This window comes from Cylas formicarius, unplaced genomic scaffold (genome assembly GCF_029955315.1).
Source record: "Cylas formicarius isolate icCylForm1 unplaced genomic scaffold, icCylForm1.1 PGA_scaffold_12__32_contigs__length_19106922, whole genome shotgun sequence".
NCBI lineage: Eukaryota > Metazoa > Arthropoda > Insecta > Coleoptera > Brentidae > Cylas > Cylas formicarius.
The window spans coordinates 10,552,088-10,574,169 of NW_026844225.1; the positions used below are offsets into that span (position 1 = coordinate 10,552,088).

The 22,082-nt window shown below is 33.0% G+C and overlaps 1 protein-coding gene across 2 annotated transcripts in view; it reads left to right on the plus strand.

The window, feature by feature from the left end:
• The window catches only part of LOC132708634 (apolipophorins), a 219,457-nt gene that overhangs the window by 161,575 nt on the left and 35,800 nt on the right, over positions 1-22,082 (plus strand). For both annotated transcript variants that reach the window (XM_060681081.1, XM_060681082.1), the window contains exons 39-43: positions 3,673-3,841; positions 12,108-12,289; positions 16,091-16,245; positions 17,995-18,229; positions 18,294-18,579. In XM_060681081.1, coding sequence (XP_060537064.1) covers positions 3,673-3,841; positions 12,108-12,289; positions 16,091-16,245; positions 17,995-18,229; positions 18,294-18,579 — 1,027 coding nt within the window. The remainder of the gene's footprint in view (positions 1-3,672; positions 3,842-12,107; positions 12,290-16,090; positions 16,246-17,994; positions 18,230-18,293; positions 18,580-22,082) is intronic.

Genomic DNA, 22,082 nt, shown 5'->3' on the forward strand with positions numbered 1-22,082 from the left:
TCGCATAACATAACACAATTAGCTTCAAATTTCTGCTTATAGCTGTAGTACGCTGTTTTTTTTTTTGGTAAATGTGAAATGTGTTTTTACATCCCTTACTGTCTCAAATGGGAGCCATTCGTGTCAATTTGAATACCGTTCAAAAAAAAAATCGGGCCCCCACTACTTCACCAAAACTAAGTAAAAAGTATTGCTAAATTTGAAAAAGTACCTTAATGAACAAAAAAGAATTATTTTCTCGTTAACCGGAGAAATTAATCATTTGTTTGTTCTAATATCAGTTTCGAGTAAGAATATTGATAAGAGTGTTTAGAGTGTTTTTTTACATCACTAAAATATGAGTTTTTGTGCCTTTTATTTATTACGTATATTATGAATTTTTTTTTGCAACCTCAAAGAAAAAATTATTGCATAAGTAATGGATATCGTTATGCTGCTTATATCTTCTCTGTGTGTAATTGTATTATACGCATGAATTGTGATTTCAAATAAACTCTAGTCGAATTTATATATTCTAAAAGTTAACAAAACGAACCTTCGTCGATTCCAAAGGAATGAGAGAAAGCGATTTGACTGCTACGCAAAAAAAACTTGAGTTTTTTACTTCGAAGTCGACGTTAAAGGTTTCGTAAAAACTGACGCGTGAAGTGCGTTATTGTTGTCGTTAAAGTTGTGACTGTTATTATTATTTCCGTTGAAGTGAAAGTGAAAATTTTGATGTTGGCATTAATGTACGAGGGCAGCGCCAAAATTTCCCGGCCTGAATATGAAAGAAACAAAACATAGTAACAATTTTTTACTATTTTTCAATATAATCCTCCTTAACTTCAATACTTATTACTTTCTTTATTAACAACTCAATCCCTTTAAAAAAATATTCTTAATTCTTATTCTAACTCAACTTCGTCGTTAAATCACCGTCCACGTAAGTTTTTTTTCAAATATACAAACAAATAATAGTCGCTGGGGACCATATCTGCACTATAGGGAGGATGATCTATGGAACCCACACTCTAAAATGGCAGCTTGTGCAACACCAGCAGTATGGACAGGTGCATTATCGTGCAAAAGACGCACGCCTCTAGTCAGTTTTCCTCAACGTTTTACACGTATGCAGTCTCGCAATTTATGTAATAATGTTGCGTAATATTTACCATTGACAGTGGTATTAGTTTCTTTAAAATCTATCAATAGAATTTTTTCACAATCGGAAAAGATCGTGGCCATCACCTTTTTTGTTGACTGGCAGACTCTGAATTATCTTGGAGGTGCTTCACTTTAACGACGCCACTCCACTGATCCTTTTTTCGATAGAGGGTCATAATAGAGAACCATAATTTCATGTCCCGTCACAGTAGTTTCTATCACAGGCTTCGGTTCCGACCCACAGAGTTCCAAAAAAGACAGCGCACACTCGACACGGCGTTGTTTTTGAATAGCCGAAAGGTTTTTAGGAACCCATCTTGCACTAGCCTTATGCATACCTAAATGTTCATGCAGGATTCGACGAACACTTGTATCAGAAAACTTAGTAATTTCTCAGATTTCCTTGACCTGTAAATATCGATCACTCAATACCACCTCTTCCACAATCGCAACAGTATCTTCCGTTATGACCTCCAGTTCTTGAATCATCCTCAAGGGACTCCTGCTCCGTTCGAAAACATTTTGCCCATTCTTTCACTACAGAATACGAAGGAAAACTTTGGCCGTACACCCCATCCAGCCTTTCTCTAATAATTTTAGGTGTTAACTCTTCTTATGTCAAAAATTTTATTACTGCTCTGTACTAAATTTGCGTTATTTGCGACCTTTTTGTCGACACGTCTTGTTTAAAATGCTGTCAATAAAAAACTATTTGAACCAAGACTTCAATTTTTTTTCGCTGCCTACTAAGATATATATTTAAAAGAAGACAAAGTTTTATCGTGATACTGAGGGTGCATTTATGCTAGGCAGGGAACTTTTGGTGCTAACCTCGGAGTGTCACTGGTAAGAAAGTTTCCAATACTGGTTTGATGTTTAATCGATAATAATCGGCAAGGATGTAAATTTTTATTTGGTTAGTAGCATAATTAGAATCTAGACTATTGTTTTTAAACGCTCTTTTATGTTCGTAAATGTGCTTCTTGAAGGATCTATCTGTTTGTCCGATACAAATTTTGGGACAAGATCCGCATTTAAACCTGTAGACACCTGATTTTTGAGATTTTGGACATTTCGCTTTATTGTTTTTTAAAAATTTTCCTATTGTGTTGTTAGTTCTGAAAGCTATTTTTAAACCACATTTTGACAAATGTTTTGAAACTTTTGAACTGGGTTCTCCTATGTATGTAATTGTTTTAAATTGTTCGTGTTCTGTATTAGGTTTCGGATAAATAGAGTTTACTGTTGTCTGGATTTGTTTTTTATTTATAATTTTATCTATAACGGACGGATTGTAGCCGTTGTTCAGTGCAATTTGTTTAATGATATTAAATTCTTTGTTGTAATTTTCTGTTGAGACTGGCGTATTAAGAAGTCTGTGTATAAAAGAGTTAACTGCAGCCATTTTGTGTGCATAAGGGTGATTTGAGCTGTTATGTATGACTGTGTCCGCGTGTGAAGGTTTATGATAAATTGAAAAATGTAATTTGTTTTGCGCTTTCGTTATACTTAAGCCTAAAAAATTAATTGAGTTATCCTGTTCAATCTCGATATTGCATTTTATACGATTATGTAATTTAAAAAAGAATTCAATTCTCTCTCCGTTCCAACAAAGCAAGCAATGACATCATCCACGTATTTATATCATCATAGAAAAATTTTACTTAAGTGATATCTAGTATAATATTTTCCAAATTATCCATAAAATTCTCGGCTCACAAAGGACTAAGCGGGTTTTCCATAATCAAATGTTCTTTAGAGATGTAAATCTGTCCATTAAATTGAAAATAATTTTGGTCTAAAGATACAATTTACCAATCTAATAAACCTTATTTCACCAATTCACCTGTTTCCGAGTTAGGGTGAAATCTACTAAATCTATCACCTCCACACATCAAAAGACAATAGTGTTGCGTTAGAAAGGATTTTGATATCTTTAATTTTGTTGATTAATTCAAAAGAATTTTTTGTCATGTATAAATATATAATTTCGTGAAAATCTGAACTTTTAGTTCTTATTTATTTATATTAAATGATTTTGTTCACTATACCTTTGTTAACAGTTTCAGTTAACCTCTGAAGAAATATGATTGGCAAGACGTCAGTAAATGTTATTTATTTATTTTATTTAATATTTGTAAATTCTATTATGTTTTCGAAGTTATTAATAAAAAATGAAATAAAAATTTTTAGTTGGTTCTAACAATTTTTTTTTCAACAAGAAAATTGGTTCTAAAGTAATGAATATTTGAAGAGTGTATGTAGACTTTTATGCTTCATTGTTGCATTTTTGTCATTAAATTCACGTGACTGGCCAATATTACGCAATGAATGGTATGTATGCTGGAATCTACTCCAAATCTGGTAACTTCTTGTCAAATATGAGCTTAATATATAATATGTTTTCAATTTTCGAATGTTGAGTAGGTGTTTTTTTCTGGTAATTAAAAAAAATGCGAAATTCCGATGGTCTTGAATTTTTCCGGTTGTGTTTGATCTTTTCTACAAATTAGAAAATTGTTGCAGAAAAACAATACCCTCACGGGATTGTCCTACTTCTGGGGCAGATATAGCGGCGATTTTCCCGTTTATTCGGCAAACATGACAACAATAGACGGAACGAACCACACGTCGGGGAAATTTCACCTTCATTTCACAGAGAAGCTGCTTTATTTGGACGTCAACATGACCGAAGGTAAGTTAAGACCTTTCTCAGACGCTTAATTTTTATTGCATTTTTTAATTCCGGGGAAAATGTTAGATATATTTTTAGTTTCTCTGTTAATGAGATATTTTTATTCTCTGTAAAAATTGACGTTTGCACATCGAAAAATATACGTAAATTCTTGCTACATAGGATTCATCTCAAATAAATATTTTTTTTTAGAGATTGGTCAAGTTTAATTACTAATTACGATAATTACTAAGACTAATAAATAATAGAAATCTTTATTTTGTGCCTCTAAAAACAGTGTTACTACAATAATAAATAGAAATTATACTAACCAACAATATAAAGTGCAGAAAGCAGGAGATTTTGATTTATTTAATTCGTATGCTAGTTAACAACTGATTTATGATGTTATACATATAGATAAGTACAAAAGTAATGATCGGAGATGTGGTAATAACGTAAAGCGTAACGAAAGTCATGTTAAAGCTATAGTCTATCGAACTAAACTTAAATTGTACTGAAGAGGGATGTTATTATATATGCGATACATTGAGTAGGTGAAACTTCCCTCAAACATAGCTGACCCACGGAATCTTAAGTTTAACTTAAAAATCTATTATTATAATTTTATCATATATAGGGTTCAAAGGTAAGGGTAACTTTCTACAAATATATATATCACGAATAATTTTTTTAGATTCAAATAATCTGAGTTATGGAAGAAAATTAATTGTAAATAATTATACCAGCAGATTCAAATTCTATTTGTTTTTTATTTATAGACAACAACAATAATTCGGTATCTGCAAAAACCGAAGCCATCACCATGGTTTTGGTTAGTCTTGGGTTGCAAAAAATCAATTTCAAAAAATCTGTTTTCTCGGGCCATCCTGGTTCATTCCGTTTAATTGTTTAACTGTTCGAAAACTATAAATATTCATTATATAGAACTCTCACTGATTTTAAAATTGTCAAAAATGGTGTGCCACAGGGTTCTATTCTTTTTCTCAATGTAGGAAGCAGATATGGAAGGCTGTGTGAAGTATTCGAAGTTTGGACAATATTTAGCCATTAACAAATAGAACATTGTAGAAACACAAGAGAGGCTCAACTACGATTTGCAGAAACTAAACATATTTGCACAAGACCACAATTTAAAACTTAATCCTGAAAAGTCGCATCTAATCGTAATACCTAAAAATAACAACGTAAGGGAATACGTAGACTGCAATCTAAATGTTGAAATTAACATCAAAATTATTATTGGGTATTTGATAGTTCTTTCGACCATTATGTCAAATAGAAATTGTATGTGAGAGTTTAGTTTCATCTCTATTTTATTATGGTGATATGGTCTTTGGCGGCTTGCTGCCAAATAGATACATTTCCAAACCACATTACTCCGCATTTAAAGCATCACAAACTTTTAAATATGTACAATTTTACATACAAATTGTTAAAATAGTGGTAAGCCAGAGTACTTTTTTAAAGAGTTGAAATTGTTATCTCAATCACGTAAAGACACTAGTGACTTTCAAAAATCTTTTACATTCATCGCTATCAAAATGTGCAATGAATTACAAAAGAATTTAAAAAATACAAGATAAGAAACATACGAAACTAAAACTGCTCGGTGAAAAACAATATTTGTAACAGATCATCATATCGTGTGGGACAGGGGTAAAAAATATAGAATAAATAAATTTTGTAAGATTCTTCGTCTCAACTGTCTTTCTATTCTCGAGCGTTCTTCCTTCCTTTTACCAATACCAATTTTTTTTTCTTCTTATTTTTAGAGTTTTTGTTTCAAATATTTTTTGTTCCTAACAATAGAAGACGCATTTTTCAGGGTTTGCTCGCACTTTCCCCCTTTGAATGGTGAAATGTTTTTAAATGGGGAGGAAATGAAATGAATTAATTCGAAATTTGCCTGTTTTGGTTTGGTACGCAAAAAATGAATGTGTTACTATTTCCAAAAATGGCGTTAGCTTACAATCAATTGCTGTGATAAATTGATTGACTCCTTTGTTTTTGAAATTACTAGATTTATATAGAAGCTGCAAAGTTTCAAAGTTGTGTTCAATTTTCTCGTTGTTATGGGGTTTTTGATCCGCCACCCTGTGCAAGGGAACCCCTATTAATTACGGCGTCTACGGTATTGTGCCTGTGATATTTTAGAACCTTGTACTTCCTGTTGTTTTGTGAAATTATATTTGGGGCTAAAGGGTCATTCAACAGCTTCACAGGTCCACACAAACGGACTGGTCTGTTATATTATATTTTGCTATTGTGATAAATGATTAAAAATAATTCACCTAGAAATAAAAATGTATTCGCAAACAATATTTTCTTTGAATGTTTTTCCCGATCCCGGAAAACCGCGTAATTAGTGGGGTGAGCTTGTCGCTCGTATATTTCGTTTTTATTTCAAACTGATATGAACTTTTTTTGTACTATTTTTCGAAAAACACGGCGATATACATCCCGAGCAATTCGCATTCGAAATCCTTTATGCTACAAACTCTTATTCGCTTTTTTGCCTAAATCGTAAAAATTCGAATTTAAAGCGCCATAACGGAATCGAAAAATAATAACACCAGCTGTTGTATATCTGTCGACGAAAAAATCTGCATAATATTTTTGAAAGGGTATTGCAATCGAGGTAGGGGTGCAAAAACTACCGTTAAATTAATTAATCGGAACGGGATGCTGCTTTTTCGCACCTGTTGCTTGTTACGCGGGGTCAGAAGGGGGGGGGGGGTGTTTCTTTTTTAAGATTTCCACCCCTATCTTTCAGGTATCTATCAGGTCTGTTAAAATATTTTTCAGTTAGTGCAATTGCGTGGATTGGTAACCCTCACCCTGGTTTCAAATAACGTATTTCTTATATTATTTAATATTTTAGCAATGATCCCTAACCTAAACGAATGCAATGATATTTATTATTGTTTTATTGCTAAGTTGTGTTGCATTTCAAGCTCCTCCAATTGCATGATCAATTTTGCGGAAGGATTCCATTTTTAGCTTGATCTTTTTTTAATTGAAAAAAGGAAAGATATTCAAATCTATGATTGCTGATTATATCTATCTTCGAGGCATCTTGCAAAAGTTATAAAATATATTCTGAGTCTTAACCAAAACAGGCATTGACCGTTTGACTGTTGGTATGATGATTTTTTTCAATTTCTTTTCTGTGCCAGTAGACATAAATTAAACAAAAATAACCAAAAATGACGTCATCCAGAATTGTAATCCGCCAACCATATTTTATAGCTTTTCAAAACCAATAAAAATAGGATGTATTCACTGACTTTCAGTTATATTAAAAAACAAGACAGGAAAATCATCGCTAGTTCATTATTTAATAGTAATTTTTTCTTCAAGAACCTTCTTTGCAGCTGAGTAATCATCAGGGTAATTTTTATTTCAAGTATAGAGTAAGATTTTATCAAGGATGTTATCTAAAAAATATAGTAATTATAGTACACCCGAACACATAAATAACATGTCCCTCTATATTGACTATTTACTAACTAACTAACCAAAACTGTTTATATAAAGCGTAGGGAATTTGCAGAAACACAATTTAGGTAGTATTTGAAATGGCCCGCTCTGTATTTATTCTTATCTTCTAATTCTATGTTAGAAATTTACCCAAGTTCGTTCAAATTTTCCCACATCGAGCTCCTTCTCCTTTTTGAAAATAAAAGCTAAAAATATATATTGCAGTCAGCAACGAGGAGGTTCTTTGACCATTGCAAATGTTATTCGGTTGTAAAATCTGTAGAATTTAATGACATTGGGGTTAATCTAATCCTAACTGTGAAAAGTTGTTAATTTACGTGAATATCGATGGAAATAAGAATTTGGTATATTAGCACGGGAAGATTTATGAAAAAATTTCTTTTTTAATGATCAGATCTAGAGAGTTAAAGTTCTTTTATTGTAAATTTAATATTTGCGTGATTGTCGTTATCAATAAAACAAGTTAAAATGACATCCGTGTATCTATGCTAGTAGAGAAAGTGAAAGAATTCATGAAAATAACAGTTAATATTAATTGGCTGCTGATAATTAGACCAGTTCGAAGGTAAATTTCAACACATCGAAATACTTTTGATTTTAAGTGTTCAATTCTTTCAATTCATTTTCTTCAAATAACAGCTAAAGCTCTTAAATTTATTTCATTATTTACCAAAGTAACCTACTTTCAAGTTACTATTTGTAATAAGCAAGCACAACAATAAGAATCTTATTATACAACTTTCTAACTTTTGCTTTGATCACATTAGGTTTAAAAGACCACGAACAAATCAATGAACTATATGCTATATTGAAGCAATCTATTAAGAAACTTCCACAGGCTACTGTAATACTTTTTATAAAACTTCTGGATTCCTCCTGCGTTGGTTTTTGTTGAGTCCAACTAGTTAACGTTTCGCCAATCATCCTGTTGGCTTCTTCAGAGCTTAACTGAAACTGGTTTGCATTTTACTCTGCACCTGCTTTTATATTGCTTGTTATGTTGTTTTGAAAAATTAACGTCAACACTAGGGAAACCATCGAACTCTTCTCAATTATCAAACACTGTGATAAATGTATCATCGCACCAATTTTCGGAAACGGAAAAACTAGTGCTTTCAAAAGAGGAAATAATTTCAATTGTCGAGTCTATTCTAAACACACTACCATCTCAAACAGCTAACGAAATTCGAAAAAATCCTTGAAAAATCAAAACCCCCTAAATCTTATATTGCCTCGTAATCCTAAAAGCAGATAAAGGAAATGTTACGGTGGTCATGAACACAAATGAATATCAGGAAAAATTCAAGATATTCTTAAACCTTACTAACCTTACACCTTAAATCTATCATTAAGGCTTCTTTATCAGACTCCCGCGAAAAAGTCTGTCATCTCTCATGAATCTAAAATTCCTCGTCTCTACTGACTCCCAAAGATCCACAAACCAGGATTTCCCCTTTACAGGGCAAACTGACAGTTTCGTACTTAATTCTTTTCACCTCATGGAATCAATAAAAAACATTACATTAGATACACAAGATATTTTTGTTAGTTTCGACGTTAAATCCTTCTTTACTAAAGTTCCTATTCCTGAAACTGTCAACATCATTTCAGATATATTAAAATCCGAGAATCTGGAACCAAACCTTCTCACCTTAATCAAATTTTTTAACAAACATGGGGAACAGCTATGGGTTCTCCGCTGTTACCAGTCATCGCGAATATATTCATCGAGGCCTTCGAGAAGAAAGCTCTCGACACCTGCCATCAAAAACTAAAATTATGGAAACGCTACGTCGATGATACTTTTGTTATTTGGCCTCATGGTCAGGAATCCGTAGTAGATTTTCTTAGACATTTAAACTCTATACACCCTAACATACGTTTTACTAGTGCATTAGAAACTAATAACAACAAACTTCCCATTCTTAGATATTCTTATCAATAGGAAATCAGACCTAACATTGGGTGATTTTATTTACAGAAAACCTATTCACACAGACCGATACATTAATGCATTATCACTTCACCATCCGGCCCAAAAATCATCGGTTATCAATTCTCTTGTTTACAGAGCCGTAAAACTCTCAGTCCGAGTCATTTAACCCAGAATTAGAACACCTCACTCTGTTCTTCTCTCTAATAATTTCCACATTAAAAATATTAAGCGTTCCATCACAAAATACACTTCACCAGAACATTCCACTAGCAATGAAACTGAAAGCAATCCCACACAAAAATATCAACTAGGCTCAAAGAACATGAAAGAGCATTAAGACTAAGACAAATAAACTCAACAGTTGCCGAACACAATCACTAAACCGGACATCAAATTTTATTCGATACGACTAAAATTCTTGCATGTAATCAATTCTTCTACCAATGAAAAATCCGAGAGTCTATAGAAATAAGCAACCTAACAATCTTAATCACGACTCAGGTCGAAACGTTAGCTAGTTCGAGTCAACAAAAACAAACGCAGGAGGAATCCAGAAGTTTTATAAAAAGCAATCCATTAATTGTTGCAATTAGCACGTTCAGTAGGAGCTGTAAAATAATACAAATTATTGAACATTTCTTTTAGAGACAATACTTCAATGTGAAACTTTCTTGAAGAAAGTCAGGAATTGTTGAACTCTCCGCAAAGGTTTATTCGTGAGTAGTTTTGTGTAACAAATTCACAACAATCGAATCAAATCAGCGAGGATGTTTCGGTGGCAGAAGAAGATCAATTTATCGTTTGTCATTATTAATTCTACGGTGTTTATTTATGTCTGACCAAAGGACCAAGTCTCTCGGAGTAAACCAAGATAATAGTCGTTTCCGGTTCTAATTAGTTATAATAACGATGCAATGTCCTGTTATTTCTGCACCCACCTGCTTCTCTGAGGACCCCATTAATTCGAACCTTCGCATTTCAACTGTTCAGGTGCGCGGATGGTAAATAGAATTAACTAATGCGAAGAAAAACAAGTGCAGCCAACCAAACGGATGGTAACTTTACGCGACCTACCCCGAATCACGACGGTCTAATTTCGGTGTAACATTATACCTACGGCCAAGTAAAAAATGGGCGTAAAATTTATCGTGGAACACATAAATTTTCGCATTTATGAATGTTTTTCATTAGTTTCGGGCGGAATGAATTTAACTGCGGCCTAGATTATATATACCGAGTTTCCACGGGCCACTCTTTTATCATTCGAATGTTGGTTTTTATTGCTATTATAACAATGGTTAATAGATTAGGGCACGTCTTTATTAAATACTAAAAAATTAAATAGTTTTCCGTATTTTGTACGCGGAAAAGTGGCGACGTAATAACGTTTTCCGTGTCCGTGGTTAAAATATTACTTTCATCGGTTTAAATAAAATCATTGTGTTTTTCTGTAACCGTTATTAAAATTAATTAAAATTCAATTCTAAACAATTTGTAAAGTGGTCATTTTACTTGTAATTGAGGAACAATTTCGATTGCATAATTCCTTACCTTTTTTTCATTTGTTTATTTCAAGAAAAAGTATTTTTCTAAGGCAAACTATTTGAAGAAGGGACTTTCCCCGTTTTTAATTTAAATCGTATAGAGTGCGTCCAAGAGATACGAAGGTGGTTGAATTAGAATAAATTTGCACAATTTAATGCTGTTGAGAAAACTAAAAAAATTCTATAGCATCCTAAGAAACTCCAAAAACCGAAATTTTCGTTTTTATGTTTCTCTGATGTTATTTAAAGACATGTATAAAAATAAAATACTAAAAAAAAATCATATTTAGCATACATCATCGATGTCTGTTTTCTCACTTGTCCCGTTTTGCCTTTTTTGATCATTAAAATTAAGTTACGAAAATTTGTGTCAGATAACAGATAACAAAAACGCAATTTCATTTGCCATTTACAGGGATGTTTAAAATTGGGAACACAACATTTTTTGGGTTTTAGATGACAAGCATATGTGATAAGTTTCATTCATTTTTATATAGTATTGCTGATTAGAATTGTTTCTTGTATGATCTAAAATACTTATCATGTATAGTCGGTACGGTTTGTGATGACATAGTCGTCAATAAAATGCCAGACAGAATAAAATAGATTGTTCATCTTGCTTCCACTTATACTTCAACGATTACTTGGGAGTAAAAGAAACAGAATCAGTTGTACTTGACAATTGTTAATTTAACCATACTCAGAGTTGGTTTCATGTATTTTCTATGTAATAATAGATCAGGTTGTTCCTTAAAGATATGCCAATATTATGATAATTTATTAAATAAACGATTTTCCCAAAAAAAATTAAAACAATACAAAAAAATGGGTTATCGGTTATACAACTGATCCAATTTTCTTTGATAACTGTCTGGAGAGCTGCCTTCCAAACGTTGCATTGCCTAACTATTTTTGTTAGAAAATATTTTTCACTGAGCCCACACGCCACATTTTAGACCATTTTCTGGGTAATTTATCCGCTTACTGCGCAGCCAATTGATAATTTCTTCTTTTCTTGTCGATGCATTTGGTACACTTTAACTAAGTCTAGAATGATATCGTGCATTATCCATAATAATAAAACACACTGTTTTGTAGTAGAAACTACTTGTAGAGTGTCAGAACTTTTTAAAGTGCAGTTTCCGATATATTTCCTGGATTCATCACACATATTTGAAAGGATACGATTATGTGATTTTCTCATTACTTTTCTAATTTCCAACTATGGTCTATAATCATGGTGAGAATTGAATACAATTTAACAGTTATATCTCTGTTTCAGACGGTAGCCAAAGTTTGCACACCTATGGTATAATACCTGACGCCAGAAGTGCCCGATTTGATATTTGGCGCGATTACGAAGACAAGAGGTTGACTGACGTGTCTTATTATCTCAAACTCAATCACTCAAGATTAATAATGTCCAGTTTACGATGGAGACCGGAACTGATAAGCGATGTACAGGTTAGTTTTTGTCCCTGCCACGATGCCCTAAAACCTTATTTGATTTGTGTCCCCAAAACGGTCTTCGGGGAATTCTTTTTCACTTGCGTTGTCGTGGATATAGGGGATTATCGTGATATAAGGCTTAGTTCGCACTTAAGAAAATGTTTATCGTTTTCGCCTTGTATTTCGATCCGTATTAGTGAGTTTACTACAACCGCTCGTTTAATTTATTTAAAAATGAAACCCACGGAAAAACCTAATCAAATTAAAATCGTAAACTACTGGTGAAACTGGGGCGCAAAAATTGTGAACAGCTTTCAACGTAGAAATATAAATATATTTTATTAATATTTTGGGAAGTAGATAAGTGCAAATAATAGTCGATGCCATTTTCAAACCAATTGATTAACAGGGTTCTTAAAAATCCTATAGCGAGATGAGCAGACACCAGCGTGAAATAAAAAAAAATCAAATGCGGACTCCCTCAGGGTTCCCTCCAGGACCTGTGTTATTTATTAACATTAACATTCTGAATTACAAGCGTTTGCCTGATATTTCTTTTTTACATGCAGATTAAACAACATTTATCTGTACGCCTAGGGATAAATAGAGATAGATGTACAGGGTGGCTGAAATTCGTCGCTCATTATCATTAGAATTTCGAAAACCGTGAGACATACACGATCGGTTAACTGGAGGCAAAGTTGCGCAATTTATTGCTCAATGAAATGCAATGAAAAATTCCGAATACTTCCGAAGTTATTCGAAAAAAAAACAGAAATTTTAATTATGGTTTCTAATGTTTTCCTTTTGTTTGTTGTTTTGTTATCATAACTTATAATGTTTCCCACTTTTTCTGCTTGATAACTCAGTGTGATTAAATATTGAGTCTGAAGTTTCGGCTTCCAAACTAACCCAAACTAATCATCATCAACTTAAGTTTTTTAAATGCGGACCTGATTTTTTTTCAGAGACACAAACAGAAAATTCCGTCACCGGAATATTTTATATTTATTTAACCATAATACGGCCCTGAACTAGCTTTTTAGGTGAGAAGGTAAAAAAGAAATAATAAACTTATTACATTTTCGTGATTTTTTTGTTCCAACTCAGTGATATCTAACAGCGGAAATTAGTTTATTAACAGAAACTTCCATAAAATTAAACATAAGATACAAACAAAGTAGACAACAAGTCAGTTTACATAAACAATTTGTGCTATATTATCTTGATACACATATTAAAAATAAACATAATTTAATCACTATAAATTTTCAAAGAGATAACTTTCTGCCTTGATGAATTGCATTTTATAAGGTGACTGTCGCAACGCGACCCTCCATAATTGTGGTAAGTTTTGACAGGATGAATAATATTCCTGGCTCTTGTTAATAGCAAAATGGCATTTTTTTCTTTAGAAATACGTGATATGATAAAAAGCTATTAAATTTGCAATCGAAACTCTCAAGTAGCAACTCAACACTGTATGGAAATGTATCCGGAAAGACCACAGCCTCATTATAGCCGTTTCGCTATTTTAGACAATAATTTGTCGTTATATGGTAGTTTTCATATACCAAAGAGAAAATGTGGATCTAGTGTAACTTCTTATTAATGGAGTTAGTTTATTTTTTATGTTTCTATATTTTTCTAAAATTTGAGATGTGTTGTTTTGCAAAAATGTACCAAAAAACTAACGCTCGTAGAGAAAGTATAGTGTGCAACACGTTTGGTTAACTTTCAGCACATTTGTTGCATAATATAATATTTTCCATTCGCTTCTTGAGATTACAAAATTATACACCGATCTGGCGTGCAGAAAGCGTCATTTTACCACGTGAGTTTCTTGTCCCACGGATCCGAGCCCTTTCGGACATTTCCGGGATATTACCGCACAGCTTTGGGGGCTATCGGATGTTTTTGGAAATTTTACCGCACGGCTTCAATTTTGACGTTTGTCAATTCTGCACTCGTTTATTAAACACTCGCTCCGCTCGTGCCAAATAAACTTGTGACTCAAATGCACTTTACTGCACTGCTTTTAGCTCACATGCTATTACATTCTCATGCCTACAAAGCGTTCAACTGGTTAGTTCAAAAAATAGATGAAAATGTAGCTTTCCTCAATAATATAATATTCACCAACGAATGCAGCTTCTCAACTAGCGGATTACCCAATAGAAACGATGAACATTATTGATCTATTGATAATCCAAGAATAAACCAGCATTTACGAAGTTAAGGGAGAACTTCATTAAATGGCATGTGGAGGAACAAAATGTCTTAGAGGCTCTAGACAATCAACCTTTGGCGGACCTCCTGTCCACAATGGAAGGGAAGTAACTCAATTCCTCAACCATGTATTTCCTAATGGGAGCCGAGATTACAGTCCCTTTGATTATTTCCTTTGGGAAATACACCTCACGCCCCATTCCTGTGAGAACAATTCATCGATCTATATTGAACATATAAAGCAAAGCAAGAAAATGCATCGAAAAAGACAGTTATCTCTTTGAACACTTGTAGGGATTAAATTATGTTTAATTTTAATTTGTGTAAACTGATTTGTTGTCTACTTGAGTCGCGATAAAAACATCACGAAAATGGTGATGGAATTTTCTGAAATTGAAAAAAATCAAATCCGTGTTTAAAAAATTAAGTTGACGATGGTTGCCAGCATCATACTGAGTTATAGGGCAGAAAAAGTGGGAATGAAAATGTGTTTCTCGTTTAAAGTTATCCTATCAATTAAAGCCAGGAGACCGTAAAGACAAAAATTGAAAATTCCGTTTTTTTTTTTCGAATATTTTTGGAAGTATTTTAACATTTAACCGACCGTGTATCTCTTTATTTATACTTGTTTCTAAGTTTTGCACGAAAAGTGCAACAGACTATATGAAAAACTCGGAGATTTATAAATAAAAATGTTATAAACTAATCAAGGAAATGAAGAATGGCTTAATCAGTCCCAATATTCCACTCACTCTGTATAAAAAAGTTTTCCATGATGTTTAATTTTTATTATAAAGATTAATAATTTTTACTTGCAAGGTGCAAGCAGATGACGGATTACTGTTATTAATATGATTTCTAAGTTTTAAATAATTTTAATTCTTTTGAAACTTAAACCTCATCGATAGGACTGCATGTAAGGTATTTATACTTACAGAGGGGATGAAAGCAGTTGTCAATTGTGACAAGACAAGTGTTTATCTATTATAATTCCTTAAGACAGAAGAACCAAAAAAAAAAACTTTCCATTTTCCATTAATTAGATTTCTAAGTTTTAAATAATTTTTATTCTTTCAAAACCTAAACATCATGGAAAAGACAGCCTGTGAGACATTTGTACTCAGATGCTGGATGAAAATATTTGTCAGTTGTCACAATACAGGTGTTCATTTATTATAAGCAATATAGACTTTAGTAAATCATTTCCAATATATGTTTGACAGAGGTAGCTCTGTATAAAAATTAAACATTTAAATAAACATGCGCAAATACGGAAATACCTCAATGTTTCACAATTTTTGTTGTCCTGTTTCAAGTTTCCAGCAGCTTATTTTGTTGAAATGGGAAAAAAAATCTGCAATAATTTAGATCATCTGGTCTGCACGTTTTCTTTACGTCGTTATTGGTGAAATCGTTTACGCTCTTCCAAAACCTACGTAGGGGATGGGAATTGTTTTTGTTACGTTGTATACGCGCCATTATCGGGATTCATAAAGTAGTCAGATTTGTTTTCCCATATCGGCAGACCTTTCAGCGGATTACAAGTATAAGCAATGGTGTTTGCGTTCAATATTCATTTTTATGCAGAACGGTATACGTTCAAAAGCGATGCAACTTTATTACGAAACCCTGGAAGAAATAAACAACACAAGGCAGTACATAAAGGCCGAATCTCTGGACGCTTTAGATGGAATTTGGCAGGACGCAAAACCTATTGTCCGGCATTATTTGGATGATCTAAGGTAAACATTATTCATAAAATTACATCAACCGGACGAACGGCGCATAACAAACAACCATTCTGTACCAAAATACGGTCTGGGAATATTATCCGGGAGTTTTATTCTCTACACCAACCCCCGATCAACATTTTGGGGGTACATTTGCCCAGTGAAAATTCTTCCCTAACGATACCGTGTATCGTTTAGGTTCCAAACGTTTTTGGGAATTTTAACGAATGGCCAAAATGTCTGTCTACCTCTCCCAAATTATTATCCGACTTTGCATTGGACTTTTTATTGTAAATTCTGCTACGTCTTTCGCTTTTTAATCTCCATTCCTCTCTCTGTCTCCACATGCCAATTTCCTTTCTTCAGTCTTTCTTTTTTTATCACTTGAGCGTTGTAATTTGACGTTCCATAGATCCTGGGTTCTAATGTCATCAATAACGTCGTATTTCTTATCTTGTCGTTTGGGATAGCGACTCACTTTGCAATTTTAATTAATTCATAATATATTTAGAAACAACATTTAATTTGAGATAAATGTATTTCGGTGTGGTCAAAATTACTTACTGAAAGAAAACTTTTCTTTCAAAATTGTCAAACGGAAGTCTCAGCACAATAGAGCCAGCATTTCATGTAAAATTAGATTCAAAACTGCATAGAAATGAAACCACTAACTTCTCAATTTTTTAACATTAATTTTTTGGAAAGTTATTTTCTTTTTCAAAATAAATAAGAACTAAAAGTTCAGCTTGTGGCGAAATTATATATATTCACATGACAATTGTTTGGACAAAACCGTGTCTTTATGTAATTTTTACAAACTGCCTGCACTATATATACCGAAAAATGACAATAAAACCTTAATTAATGTTGTTATGAGAATTTAAGTTCAATAAAGGAAAGGTATTTAAATCTAATTGATCGTTAAGCAATACATTTCAATGTCTCATTTTGTTAATCTCCATGGCTTCCAATAACTTGAATTTTCTGCTTTTTTTGGTTGTAATATCTCTTAATTTTTATAATTTTCGAAATACAAATTTACCGTTTTGAATAAAATATGTTCCAAAAGTTCGCGTAATACTAAATTGATTCCTCCACTTTAATTGGCTTTATATTCAATATCCTTTACAGAATTTTTTTAAATGTATTCAGTTTGATAATTTCTTCTTTTTTTTCAAAGAAACTTCAACAGGGCACTGGAATACTATTTACAAATTTATCAAAGTCGACGCAGGACGAATCCAGAAGGTTTTTAAATTGCGTTAATTACACTAGCACTGCGAAAAGTTGTTTCTAAATAAAAAAAAACAAGAGAAATTAGTAGCTTTAGTTTTTTCAGGGGAAAATAAACAACTTTCCCACCACCCCCTCCTCCGGCAACCCTCTCAATAATTATCCATTTCTCAGGAGGTCTTTCCCTTTTTTTTTCTCTATGGCGATTGGCAATTTAAAATATTTTTTGCGTCTCTCCATTTCTTTTGAGATCATTGTTTGTTTCTACATTCATTCTTCGTTTTATTTCGTTGTTTTTTTGTTCTTTGGATACGTATTTTTTAGTTTATCATACAACTTGACCTTGGGTTCGAAATTTTCGAGCGTAGTTGTTCATTTCAATACTATTTGTGCAAATCTGATTTAGTCAAATAAAAATATATTTATGAAAACGAAATATTCGCTTTGCATATTTCCGGATGCAACTCCAATTTTCAAATATATGTACAACACGCCCGTAAATTCGAGTTTAATACTTACATTCCGTAGAAATCTGACTGTAATTGAGGAAGACGTACAATATTTGAAAGCTTTCATGAACAAGTCGTATCAGGCGAACGAGTTTTACGTAAAGGATATCTGCACCGTTGTCCTGACATTGTTCGACGAACTATCGTTGAAATCGCATTTGCAATCGCTACCGAAAATACTCCAGGAATTGTGGCAGGTCATGGGCCAGTCGGGACAGAATATCCGCAAAAGCATCAACTTCGTAATTGACAAGGTCGATATCACGTATCATGTCTCATATACAAACTTACTCGTCGAACCCTATATTTTGTTTCCAGATCAAGTTGTATTACGCGCACGCTACGCAATTTGTCCACGACTTAATAAACGGCGATCCCGTCAAACATATATCGAAAATTCTGGAAAAACTCGTCGATAGGTACGACGCCTTCATTAAAAATGTACACGTGTCTGCGTTGCAATACATGGAAAGGCTCTGGTCCGAAACGTACGGTTTGATTGTTAAAAACTGGCATGAAATACTTGCCGCTCTGGAACCCACTTTCATCAAGTTCGCTCATTATATCGAAACGATTGTTTGGTCTACTGGAAAGGAGTTTCTAGGTAAGCTATACAGTACAGTGCCGTAAAATATCACCATTCTTATCGTTCCTCCATGAAGCTTGTTTTTTCTGTGAAATATTAATTTTTTTTTCTTCTTGCCTTTTTGTTTCTCGGAAAATATTTGATAAATAAATTTTTCTTTCTGAATTATACTAATAATTTGTATTTCCTTATAAACAACAATAAAACAAATAAGTAATTTTTCAAACGAACTTCCACAGGCTACGGTAATAACATAGTCGGTACGATTTGTGATGGCATAGTCGGAAATAAAATGCCAGACAGAATAAGATAGATTGTTCATCTTGCTTCCACTTATACTTCAACAGATTTGTTCCGTCGTAAATGTCAATCTGATAAATGCTAACGATCACGATTATATGACTTAGGAGTAAGAGAGACAGAATAAGTTGTACTTGGCATTTATTAATTTAACTCGTACGCCCATACTCAGAGACATATGGATGGGTAAGGGTGTTCCTTAATGATATGCGAATATTTAAATTGGTGAATCTACATGAAAAAATTATGATAATTTGTTAAATAAACTATTGTCCGAAAACTCTGTTCCAAAAAAAATCGGAAAATTAAAAAAAAATGCCATATGAAATATAATTTGACAAGAGTATATATACAATATTTAATTTGTGTTTAAGATGAAGCATCTTCATTATCAGAACCAGAATTGGAACTGCTACTACCAGAAATGAAGTGTATTCTCTTTTTTCCAGTATTCTTTTATTACATTTCCTGTAGCTGTTGTACAACTAATCCAATTTTATTTGGTAGCTGTCTGGAGAGCTGCCTTTCGACCAGATACTACTATAGTATCATCGTGCCTTGCCTCACTTAAAATTATTACACTAATATACAATATAAAATGGTAAGGAGGCAATCTTAAAACTTTACCCATTTCAGTAATTCTTTCGTCTGTAGCGTACGCTAAGTTTGTTTTGAAATTTTTGACAATCTCAATTTTAGACCATCTTCTGGGTACTTAATCTGCTTACTGCGCAGTTAATTGATTTCTGGAATATCGTGCATTATGCTTATACCTAGGCAAAACTTAAAGGTGCACTTGTCGACCAGCTTCTGTGAATAATTTGTTATTATTTGTGTTTACATGGGAGCAGAAATGTAACTGGCAGTAAGTTTTAAAAAATTAGTTTGCTTAATTTTTTTATACTCCATTTCTAAACGATGTAGAGTAATAACGCCTCGTGATATATGAGAAAAGACTGGGAATTAGCAATTAAATTTGACTATTCGGTTTTAGGTTAATTTAGGTAGTATTATGTCTGGTTTCCTGGACTTTTCTAGGAGATTCCATTTAACCTGCTCCTCATTTTTTCCTGCAATAATTGTAATGGAGTGGGGTTTACAATTTCCATATTTCAAGCAGTCAAAAAACTTTTTTTGTTCGCTGTCACCTCAAATGATTTTTTTTTGAGTTTTATTACTTCGCTTCATTTAGAAACAGACTTTAAATTCGTTTAGCATTTCGTGTAAACTCCTCTAAAGAAATATTTTAAATTTGCTTACTAGTGTAAAAGTTTAGGTTCTTCTTTTTGATATCCGGATCTGTGTTGAAATATTCAAAATATCTTAAGCTCAATTTGTTTCTATTATTTAAAAATTAAATATAAACGTCTTTTAATACAATAAAGACGTTTTGATTAAAAAAATAATATTTGTCCTGATTCGGATTGAGAATCCATTCGATTCGATGGTATATATAATGTAGAATTCCATTTATCTAGTGAATTATAAGGGAAAAATTGCATTATCAGAACATTTCCACAACTTTATGAGTTACGTCTCTATTTCTTTGTTGTCTATTCCTCAGTTCTTTTTTTTTTGGTATGATCGACGCTTTCTGGGGAAAAAGTTATCTAAATAAATATCACAAAGTATTTGCTTGAGTTATAAAACTGAACTAAATTTCTCCTTGCAAGTGTATATATTTGTTTATTTTTTGGTTTATTCTTCTCAATTTTATCTGGTACCTTTTTGGAGTAAATCTTTAAAAATCAGGAGATGTGGGTTTTCTGTTTGTAATTTCTCTCCTGACCTAATTTGGGAACCGTTTCCGAAACTAACCAGAACTAAAACATATATATGGCTTTCATTTTCAGGAGCTATTTACGAGTTATGCGAGGATTTCATTAAAATAAGTTAAAAACATTTTACGCTTATCCAAAAATCGAAAATAATTTCGTATTACTTATACAGTAACTCCGTTTATAACGTACATGGGATATATTTTGCTGGTCCGGCCAAAATACTCTTGATATAAAGTTCAATATTTTCACTATTGTTCTGGTTATAAAGTACGAGTGTACGCTAAAACCGGATTATCGAGCGGTGGTTCCCCGAAAAAATCTGGGACTTTTCAGTAATCACTTGCAAGGTTTTCTCTGAAACGTGCGGGTCCTGCCGACAGTTTCCACTTTATTGTATTATGGAAAGGTGCGCTATTTTATGGTTAAAATGGTGGCTCGGCGCGAGTCTTTAATGGTAAAAGAAAAGATAGAGGTTAGAAAAGTAAGCAGGTGACCGTGAATCGCACAGGATTTAAAAAAATAGAAATCCTGTACGTTTAGATGTAGATAAAGCTCTTTTACGATGATTTCAAGCTCGAAGATCCTAAAATATTGCAATAAGTATTCCAGTTCTGAAGTCGAATGCCGAAGAATTAGCTAGGGGATTACAGGATGAGGATTTTAGTTGTTCCACAGGTTGGCTCTAACGTTTTACAGTACGTCACAACATAAACGTCGGAAAAATTTCTGGTGAAGCAGGAGATGTTAACAAACAAGCTGTGCTGAACTAGCTAGAAGATAAGTGACCTAGTATTGCATAAAATTACAACTCTAAGGATATTTTGCATGGTGACGAGACTGGGCTATTTTACAAGATCACTCCAGATCGTACCCTTAAATTTTTACAATCGACTGATAATGTAACTGATGATATTGTGGAAGCGCCCTGGAAGGTTGAGAAGCAAATCGAGAATATGAAATTTGTATTGAGAAAAAATAAACAAACAAATATAATGCATTTTTTTACTCAAAAAGAACAAAGTAATACTGTAATACTTTTTATACTGCTGGATTCCTCCTGCGTCGGTTTTTGTTGAGTCAAACTGGTTAACGTTTCGCCAATCATCCTGTTGGCTTCTTCAGAGCTTGAGTGAAACTGGTGGTAGTTTGTTTAGAATATACTCGACATTTAAAACGATTTTCCCTTTTGGGATAATACGTGGGGCAAGGACAAAGTTGGAACTTTTTGAAAGAATTGATCACAGTGTCTGGAGGTAGAGAAGAGCTTGATGGTTTCCCTAGTGTTGACGTTAGTTTTTTAAATTTCTGAATGTGATTCGGGGTAGAAGTTAAACGAAGATTTGAAGCTTTGTCATGATCCATGTTTGAAAGGGTATCGAACTCGGATGGAGACAAAAAAATGGAAGCAATTTTAAGATATAGAGACAGAAGAGTCTTATT